The sequence below is a fragment of the Anas acuta genome, chromosome 18, assembly GCF_963932015.1.
Source record: "Anas acuta chromosome 18, bAnaAcu1.1, whole genome shotgun sequence".
In the NCBI taxonomy this organism is placed as follows: domain Eukaryota; kingdom Metazoa; phylum Chordata; class Aves; order Anseriformes; family Anatidae; genus Anas; species Anas acuta.
In genome coordinates this window covers 12,647,266-12,656,797 of record NC_088996.1, presented here as the reverse complement: position 1 = coordinate 12,656,797, position 9,532 = coordinate 12,647,266, and the positions used below count along the sequence as shown (strand labels likewise).

The window sequence follows — 9,532 nt, the reverse complement described above, 5'->3', positions numbered from 1 at the left end:
TCGCTGTGAACTCGTCAGTTTCCCGGGACGGGCAGGAGGGGAGCAGCGGCCCCTTTCTCCCCCCCGTTTCCCCCTGGAGCGCAGCCCCGGAACCGCGCTGCCCGGCGGAGGCTCCGGGAGGGAGGCAGCGGAGCCCGGAAAGGGCCCGGGGGGGCCGGGCTGCGGCTCCCTCCCCGCCGCGCCTGCTCGGAGCCGGGCTGGGGGGAGCCATGCCGGGGCCGGGGCCGCGGATCGGGGCCGTGATCGCGGTGCTGGCGCTGCTGCTCCCCGGTGCCGGCAGCTCCGCGGCCGCCGGCTGCGAGGTGCCCCCGAGCCACCGCTTCGACTGCGGCCCCGAGCGGCTGCTGGCACGGGCGGGCTGCGAGGCGCGGGGCTGCTGCTACGCCCCCGTCCCCTCCGGTGCCGGCGGGGGTCCGCCCTGGTGCTTCTTCCCCCGCGGCTACCGCAGCTACCGGGCGGAGAACCTGACGACCACCGCCCAGGGCTACTCGGCTCGGCTCCGCCGCGTCGCCCCCAGCTTCCTCCCGGGGGACGTGGGCACCCTGCGGCTGGACGTGGCGCTGGAGACCGAGAGCCGCCTGCGCTTCACGGTGCGCCCGGGTCCCCTCCCGGCTGTGCCCCCCAAAGCCCCCCGACCCCGGCTGAGCCCCTGTCTCCCCCTCTCCACAGCTCCGGGACCCGGCCCGGCAGCGCTACGAGGTGCCCCTGCCCACGCCGCAGGTGAACACCCGGGCGGCCTCCACGCTCTACGGGGTGCAGGTCCTCGAGGATCCCTTCGGCCTCGTCGTCTCCCGGTGGCCCGGCGGCCAGGTCCTGTAAGTGATGTCCGGCACTGAGCGGGGCCGAAGAATCCCTGTACCACCCCGCTGCGCCCCACGGGACCCCGCAGCAGCAGTGGGGTCTCTGCCCCGAGCTTTGCCATAAGCACAGCTCAGCAGCAGGCATTAGGGAAGCAGCAATCCCAGGGCTCAGCCAAAGCCTGGTTCTGTTTCGTGCTGTGACCGCAGCGCCTGGTTATGAGCGCTCACAGCCCACCAGGAGCTGGAGGGTCTCCAGCTCCTCCAGCCCCCACGCCAGGGCTGTTGGCAGCGGCCCCGTTTCTCCCCGGCAGGCTGAACACCAGCGTCGCGCCCCTGTTCTTCGCAGACCAGTTCCTGCAGATCTCCACCTCCTTGCCCTCTCGTTTCATCTCGGGGCTGGGGGAGCACCTGGCACCGCTCATTCTCGACACGGCCTGGACCAAGGTCACCCTCTGGAACCGGGACATGGCGCCGGTGGTACGGACGGGGCTGGGGGGAGGGAGGTGTTGGGGGGCTCCACAGTACCAGGGGCTGAGCCCCCAGGGGAAGGGGTCCGGCCCAGCAGCCTGGGGCAGAGCTGTGCGGCCTGGGCAGCGTTCGGGTTCACACCCTGAGCTGAGCAGAGGTGAGGGGCAGGTGGGTGTAGTGGGTAAAACACCACAGCGGGCACCGTGCTGGGGTCTCGGCTGAGCCCCACCAGCACCGTGTTGTGCTCTGCTCCAGCCCCAGGTCAACCTGTACGGCTCCCACCCCTTCTACCTGGTGATAGAGGACGGCGGCTCGGCCCACGGCGTCTTCCTGCTGAACAGCAATGCCATGGGTGAGTGGGTGCTGCGGAGGTGCCAGGGCACAGTGCTGGACCGAGGCCTGATCCTCACCTCGCTCCTCCGGTGCTCGCGCCTCCCCCAGACGTGGTCCTGCAGCCGAGCCCGGCCCTGACGTGGCGCACGACGGGCGGGATCCTGGACTTCTACGTCTTCCTGGGCCCCGACCCCAAGAGTGTGGTGCGGCAGTACCTGGACGTCGTGGGTAGGGGTCTGCAGCAGGACCTGGGGTGTGGGCGCTCCTGGGACGCCGGGTGCTGCTGGCAAGGAGCGGGTGCTGTGGCATGAATCTGGGAGGATGGGTAGATGCAGATTGCAATCCCCTCCCCCCAGAAGACCCCCGGCCCCCTTGCAGCGCCACGGCTGTGAGTGGGGCAGAGGAAAGCCGCCCTCCCTCCTGACTTGCAGGGTTCCCGTTCATGCCCCCGTACTGGGGCCTGGGCTTCCACCTCTGCCGCTGGGGCTACTCCTCCACCACCACCACCCGGCAGGCCGTGGCCAACATGTCGGCCGCACGCTTCCCCCTGGTAGGTGGTGACCAGGGCCCGGTGGGGGCGGCTGGTGGGTGCAGGGGGGCACCTGTCCCCATTTTTGGGGCACAGCGGTGTGCCGGAGGCCATCTCCTTCCTGAGTGCTGCCGCCGGCTCTGCAGGACGTGCAGTGGAACGACCTGGACTACATGGATGCTAAGAGGGATTTCACCTTCAACAAGGAGACCTTTAAGGACTACCCGGACATGGTGCGGGATTTCCACCAGCGAGGCCTGCACTACGTGATGATCGTGGTGAGCAATGCCTCCAGTCTGCCCCAGGGTGGTGACAGCTCCGGCTGGGTCCTGGGCTTCACCCGCAGGCCATGTCCTCGGGCTGTGTCCTCGCCCTTTGCTGCCCCAGGGTTTTGCAGGATTTCTGGCAGGCAACCAGCAGGAGCAGGGCTGGGCACGCAGGATGCTGTTCCCTGTCCTTGCCGGTGAAACCCCAGCTTTGTGCCCCGGCAGGACCCCGGGATCAGCAGCTCAGGGCCTCCAGGCACCTACAAGCCCTACGACGAAGGACTGAAGCGAGGGGTGTTCATCCGAAATGCCACGGGGCAGCCCCTCATCGGGAAGGTGCGTGGTGCCATCGGCCCCTGTCCCTGTGGCTGGGGGCTTCGGGTCAGTGGGGCAGTGGCTGCAAAGGGGAGAGGAACACGCAGGGGCTGCTGGAAAGCGGGTGGAGGGGACAGGGACGGGGACAGGGGTGACTTGGCTCTGCCCAGTGCTGCCTCCCTCCTGCAGGTGTGGCCAGGCCCGACGGCTTTCCCAGACTTCACCAACCCCAAGACGCACGAGTGGTGGCACGACATGCTGAAGGACTTCCACGACCAGGTGCCCTTCGATGGCATGTGGATTGTGAGTGGCCTTTCCCCCCCTAGCAGAGCTTTGGGGAGCGGCTCCCAGCTCCTTCCCCACCCCTCTGCTGGGTCCCCCCCAGAATCGAGGGCTCCCCTTCTCCCCAGGACATGAACGAGCCGTCCAACTTCGTGGAGGGCTCCCAGGACGGCTGCCCCGACAACAGCCTGGAGAAGCCCCCGTACGTGCCCGGTGAGCGGGGCTGGGGGCACGGAGGATGCTGCAGCGGGTGAGGCTCTGCCCGGCTGCCCCGAGCTCGCCCTCGCCACCTCCTCTCCCCTGCAGGTGTGTTCGGGGGGCGCCTCCAGGCAGGAACCATTTGTGCCTCCAGCCAGCAGTTCCTCTCCTCGCACTACAACCTGCACAGCCTGTACGGGCTGACCGAGGCCATCGCTTCCCACGAGTAAGCCTGGGCTCCTGCTGCAGCTCCTGCAGGAAAGCTTCCCCCCGACAGGAGGCAGCCCCAGGAGCCCCGAGGAGCCCAGCAGCTCCCGTTGGTAGCGCAGCGTGCTTTGTGCTGCTGCTGGGAGCCCCTTCCACAGCCGGGCTGAGCCACCTCCTCCCCGCAGCGCTCTGCTGAGGATCCGGGGCAAGCGTCCCTTCGTCATCTCACGCTCCACCTTTGCTGGGCACGGCCGCTACGCTGGGCACTGGACGGGGGACGTCAAGAGCAACTGGGAGCAGCTGTCCTACTCCGTGCCAGGTAGGCTGTGGGGCCGCATCCAGCCCCTGCTCCCTTTGGGGCTTCTCTGGGGGCTGGCTCAGCACTGCCAAGCCCCCGTTCTCTTCATGTCCCCTCTGCAGAGGTGCTGCTCTTCAACCTCTTTGGGGTGCCGCTGGTGGGTGCCGACATCTGCGGGTTTTTGGGCAACACATCCGAGGAGCTGTGCGTGCGCTGGACCCAGCTGGGCGCCTTCTACCCCTTCATGAGGAACCACAACGACCACGGCAACCGGGTGAGCGTGGGGCTGGGAGCCCTCACCCTGGTGGGCACCACGCTGGGTGGGCTGGGGGCGGCTCTGAGCCCGGGGCTGCGCCGTGCTCATGGGGCCAGGCGCTCACCGACCATCCCCGTGCTGCCTGAGCATCCCGCTTCGCCTTCTCCCCTGCAGCCGCAGGAGCCGTACGCCTTCAGCCCGGCCGCCCAGGATGCCATGAGGAAAGCCCTCCGCCTCCGCTACTCCCTCCTGCCCTACCTCTACACCCTCTTCCACCGGGCTCACGCCGCTGGGGAGACGGTGGTGCGGCCGCTCTTCCTTGAGTGAGTGCTGCCACGGGGGCGGGCAGGGGGGAGATGCTCTGGGGCTGCACTGCCGCCCACCGTCCCTCCCCAGGTTCCCCAAAGACCCCAACACCTGGACCGTGGACCGCCAGCTCCTGTGGGGTGGGGGGCTGCTCGTCACGCCGGTGCTGGAGGCAGGACAGACCAAAGTCAGCGGCTACTTCCCGGCCGGGACGTGGTACAGCCTCGCAGGGGTAGGTGCTGCCACTGGGCTCCTGGGAGCGGCCACCCCGCTCCTCCATCCCATTCCTCCCGGGTAGCGGGCCCATTGGGCTTTCCCCAAATCAGCTTTGAGGACTTCTGCCTCCTGTGAGGCTTCACTTGTCCTAGGGTGAGGGCTGCGGGATCCCCCATGGGCGTGCTGACCCCTGAGACCTGTCCTTTCTTTTTTTCTTTAGGACTCGACCATCCACAGCAAAGGCCAGTGGATCCTCTTGCCAGCTCCCCTGGACACCATTAATGTGCACGTCCGAGCAGGGCACATCCTGCCCCTGCAGGTGAGTCCCCCCCACTGGCAGCCTGACCCCGTGTGTGCCCAGCCAAGCTGCGGGTGTTCAGCCAGGCCTGGGGACACAGCAGGGGGGTTGCTGTGTCTGATCCTGCACCCCTCGTGCCCCCAGGAGCCTGCGTTCAACACTGCCGAGTCCCGCAAGAAGGGGATGGCCTTGGTGGTGGCCCTGACGCCGGACGGCTTCGCCCGGGGAGAGCTGTTCTGGGACGATGGGGAGAGCTGGCAGAGCTTCGAGAAGGGGGACTACACCGAGACCCTCTTCCTGGCCTCACACGTGAGCGTGGCAGGGGGCTTGGTGGGGGGCGTTTGGGCACGGCTCTGCAGCCACCTGCAGCTGCTGTCCCCTGGGGCACACGGTGCTGGGCAGCCCCCTGCCCTGCTGCTGCAAGCACCCAGCACGGCGAAATAACCAGAATGAGCCCCGGCCTCGCAGGAACCGAGGTCCCTGTGGGCTGCTCTTGGTGTGTTTAGGGCACAGGGCAGTGGCAGGCGCTTGGAGAAGCCCTGGGGTCTGGTGGCACATGGTGACCGTCCCCGCTGTCCCCACAGGGCGCCGTGCTCAGCCAGATCCTGCGGACTCGCGGCCACCTCGATGGGATCCTGCTGGAGGCTGTGACTGTCCTGGGGGTCACCAGCCCTCCCCGGCAGGTCCTGGCCAATGGTGCCCGTGTGGATGACTTCTCTTACCGCAGCGACACCCAGGTGAGCGCGGGGGCTGCCCACGAGTGGCTCTGAGCCTGCGCAAGAGGATGGCCGGGGGGCTGGCAGGGTTTGGCCCCAGTGATGGTACCAGCTCTGCTTTGTTTGCACCGAGCAGTAAAGGGCTGCCCAGTAAGGCTGGGTCACCTGCCCTGGCAGGATTCAGCCGTGCAAGGGGATGAGCATGGGGAAAAATTGGGCAGAGAGGATGGGGTGTGTGGTGATGGGACCAGAGCTCTGCAGGGAGCCCTCCCTGGGGAGCACCCAGGCAGTGGGAGGTGTGGGGGCTGCCCTCCCGACCGCTGACCCTTCCTTTGCCTCCTCAGGTGCTGAGAGTCCCCGTGTCGCTGCCGATGTGGGAGCAGTTTGTGATCACTTGGTCCTGAGCCGGTGACCGTCTCCACAAGCAGCTGGTGCTGCTGCGCCCTGCGGCCAGATCCATCCATCTCTTTGGAAAATCAGCACGGAACGCGGCTGTGCTGTGAGCTTGGCTGTCCTGTGTGCTGAAATGCCTTACCCTGAGGTGTAGAAACTGGACTCGCACTGGTGAACTCGAAGAACCCTTAAGGGATGGGGAGAAACCCTCATCTCCTTCAAGACGGGGAAAAAAGACCCAAGTGCCTTGTGAGACAGCAAACCTGTCAGTGTGCCAAACTGGCCCCCTGCCGAAAGCCTGTGGGGATTCTTGTGGTTTTGGGATGGACACAGGAGAGATGAGTCCCTTTTGTGCGCTGGGCTCTGCTGTTTGGTGTCTGTGGGGGGGTTTCATACCCAGGGGGTGTGGGTGGGGGGAGCCCCTCGTGGCTGCGCCCTGGGGAAGCCTCTGTGAGGGCTGGGAGCAGGGCTGGGGGAGAAGCGCTGTGAATAAAGAGCGGCTGTTTGCTACAAGCAGATGGTGTTGCTGCAGTCCTGTTGCTTCAGGACACACGGCATCTGTGCCATTCTCTGCCAGCCTCAGACCTGTCCTAAAATCAGTGCTGCCCTCTGGCTCAGCCCTTGCCTTGGCTGGGTGCCTGGCGTGGCCACCCCAGAGCTGGGGCCACGTCCCCAGGCCCCTGCACACCCCCAGTTCTGGGTGACTGCGGTGTGCCAGCCCCTGGGCGAGCGCACCAAGGAGACTCTGTAGGCTCTGTGTGTTTTGCCAAATTAAACCCTGCCACTTGGGTGTGCTCACTGGGACCTGCTGGCCCGTTTCCCCAGAGAGCAGCGGGCACACAGCTCTCCAGAAGGGTTCATAGAGACCGCAGCGCTGAGAGCTGCAGCAGGGGAAGGGTGCTGGCAGGCACGTGCTGAACTCCAGGTACAAACGGAGACCTCCTCCAGAGGCTTTATTGAGGAGCAATTTGGCTTCACAGCTTCTCTGGCTAAGAGTAAAGCCATGAGGATCCCTTAATGCTCCGGGGACAGGCACTGTGTGATGCACAAAGCGCAACGAGGTCGGTCCCAGGGCAGCACCGGGCTGCACGGGGTGCTCACAGCTCATTGTGCAGCGGCTGGCACCGCGGGCTCAGCTTCTCCTCCAGCACAGCATCGGGGGCGCACACCCAGGGGTCCCCAGTGTCCCACTGCCACTTGAGTAGCTGCGTGCGAAGCATCTGGAAGACGGCAGCGTACCGGGGATCGGGGGCCAGGTTGTGGCTCTCGGTGGGGTCCTGGCTGTGGTCAAAGAGCTCCCAGCGGTCCCTGTAGTAGTACTGGTGCAGCGTCTTGTTCCAGTGGGTGGGCTGCCCGGCCCTCGTGCGGCTGAGCAGGTCTTGGAAAGTGGGCGAGACGTAGAAGTCCTGGTCGATGGGAAAGGGCATCTTGTAGTTGAGGTTGTGGATGAGGCGGAACTGGTGGTGCTGGATGGCCCGCATGGGGTAGTACATGGTCACCTCGTGGTGGCTCTGGCTGCTGAAGGTGGTGGCCCAGGGCTGCTCCTTCTCCAGTGCCGGCAGGAGAGATTTCCCTGTGAGCTGCACCCGCTTCGAGCCAAATATGCTGTAGGAAGGGTAGGGGATGGAGAACCAGTCCAGAATGGTTGGCGTGACATCTGGAGGGGAAGAGAAGAGTGAGAGGAGGGCAGAGCAGGGAATTGGCCGTGCCCCTTGGACACAGCTCTGCTCCCTGCCCGAGGGCTCTTACCCAGGAGGCTGGCGAAGGCCGAGCTGACCTGGCCCCAGCGCCCGGTGTGCTCCGGGGAGGAGAGCAGCAAGGGCTCGGCCGTGCCCGACCGGTAGAGGTTGGTCCTGCCGCTGGGGAAGGGGATGCCGTTGTCAGAGGTGTAGATCACCAGCGTGCTGTTGAGGAAGCCAGCGCGCCGCAGCTCCTCCAGGACCAGCCCGATCCCTGCGGATGGCAGAGCAGAGCTGGGCGGCTGCGGGAGGGCACTCCGTGTGCATGGGTACTGGCCCAATTTTGGCAGCTCCTACCTTGGTCCATACGCCCGATGGTCGTGTACTGGGCTGCCAGGTCCGCCCGGGCAGCCGGCGTGTCTGGAACAAAGGGAGGGACCTATGTGGAAAAAGGGGAAGTGGCACATGGTGACCCTGGGGGGGGATGTCACAGGCACGCCAGGCAGCCTTTGTCCATGACGTTGCTGCTGACAGCAGTGATGGAGGTTTGTGCAGCCCCCGGGGACCCCCCCATGGCCCCCTGCAGCCCCACAGGCCCCCACCTGCACTTCCTCCGGGCGGTAGAGCTGTGGCTTCCAGTCGGGGATCCGGCCCATGCCACTCTCTCCATTGCCGAATTTCTCACAGAAGGCCCCGTATTGGGGCTGGGAGTGCCCGCAGCGGTGGGGGTCGTGGAAGGCAACGTAAAGGAAGAAAGGCCTGGAGATTGGGGGGGAGGTGGAGGGGGTGCAGCGAGGGGCTGCCCTTGCCCCCCCAGATTATCCCTGGTCAGAGACACCCCCTGTGTCCCCTGGCAGGGTGCTCGGGGCCCCGTGGTGGCTCAGCCCCATCCCAGGGACACACGGCCCGTCTCACCTCGTGTCCTGGCTCTGGAGGAAGCGCCGGACGAGCTGTTTGATTCGGGTGATGTTCCTCCCCACCTGCAGGACCGAACTGTTCTCCTCCGTGTAGGCGAAGTCAAAGGGGTAGACGGCCCCAGGCCCAACGTGCTTCTTCCCAATTATCCCTGCGGGGACGCAGCCACGCGGTGTGCCAGGAGCACCCAGCCAGCAGCACCGAGCAGGGGCAGGGGCCCAACTGGTGCTGTGCAACCCACAGGTGGATCTTTCGCCTGGTGGGTGCTGGGGCACAGAGGGGAGGTTTCCCTTCCCATTTCACCAGCCCGGGGGCTCCGTACCCGTGCGGACATTTGCCTGGCTGAGCAGCTGGGGCAGGCTCCGCACACCATCGAAGGAGTTGAAGTGGTGCACGTCCTGGTGCAGCCCGTACATCCCATTCTGGTGCTGCAGACGGGGGGAAGACCACAGGGCTGGGCGATGCCAGCCCCGGAGCACCCAGCCGTGCCCGGACCGTGGCTGCGGTGCGGGGAGCGGGTCCGGGATAGGGGTAGGGGTCTATGGGGGGGTGGCTGGGGTGCGCCCACCTGGGGCAGCCCGGTGAGGATGCTGGCCCGGCTGGGGGAGCAGCTGCTGACGGCGGTGAAGGCATTTTGGAAGAGGAGGCTGCGGCGAGCCAGCGCGTCCAGGGCGGGCGTGCGGATGGCGGAGTTGTTGTAGGCGCCGCTCTCGAAGCCGCCGTCGTCCGCTGCGGGGAAGGGGCGCGGGGTGAGCGGGGGCCGGGGCGCGGGGGCCCGGGGGGGCTGCGGGGTCGGGGGGGAAGGATCGGGAGGGGGAGGTCCGGGGGGGTCCGAGCTCACCCAGCAGCAGCAGCGCGTTGCGGGCGGGGGCTGCGCCGAGCCGGAGCGCGCCCAGCAGCAGCGGCAGCGCCCAGGGCCGCATGGCACCGGCCCCGGTAGCTGCCCCGGCAGCGGCCCCGGTAGCGGCGGGGCTCGGCGGCCCCGGCTCCTCCTCTGCCCGTCACATGAGGCTGCCCGGGCGGCTCAGATCCGGCCCGGGAGGGGCCCTCCCGGATG

At 67.0% G+C, this 9,532-nt stretch overlaps 2 protein-coding genes across 2 annotated transcripts; one reads left to right on the top strand and one right to left on the bottom strand.

Moving 5' to 3' along the window:
* Positions 1-25: 25 nt before the first annotated feature.
* On the top strand, positions 26-6,397 carry GAA (alpha glucosidase). The gene is made up of 19 exons (XM_068655119.1): positions 26-590; positions 670-815; positions 1,112-1,277; positions 1,524-1,620; positions 1,710-1,829; positions 2,033-2,151; positions 2,277-2,408; positions 2,622-2,732; positions 2,901-3,014; positions 3,122-3,206; positions 3,300-3,417; positions 3,584-3,717; positions 3,819-3,970; positions 4,127-4,275; positions 4,349-4,490; positions 4,695-4,793; positions 4,917-5,081; positions 5,357-5,509; positions 5,833-6,397. The coding sequence occupies exons 1-19, from the start codon at positions 210-212 to the stop codon at positions 5,890-5,892; spliced, it is 2,643 nt and encodes an 880-aa protein (XP_068511220.1). The 5' UTR covers positions 26-209; the 3' UTR covers positions 5,893-6,397.
* Positions 6,398-6,807: 410 nt separating this feature from the next.
* Positions 6,808-9,478, bottom strand: SGSH (N-sulfoglucosamine sulfohydrolase). Its single transcript, XM_068655124.1, has 8 exons — positions 9,317-9,478; positions 9,044-9,204; positions 8,798-8,903; positions 8,476-8,626; positions 8,163-8,319; positions 7,918-7,999; positions 7,631-7,834; positions 6,808-7,538 (listed from the first exon to the last, which is right to left on the bottom strand). Exons 1-8 carry the CDS (start codon positions 9,396-9,398, stop codon positions 6,979-6,981), a joined length of 1,503 nt encoding a protein of 500 aa, XP_068511225.1. The 5' UTR covers positions 9,399-9,478; the 3' UTR covers positions 6,808-6,978.
* Positions 9,479-9,532: the final 54 nt, after the last annotated feature.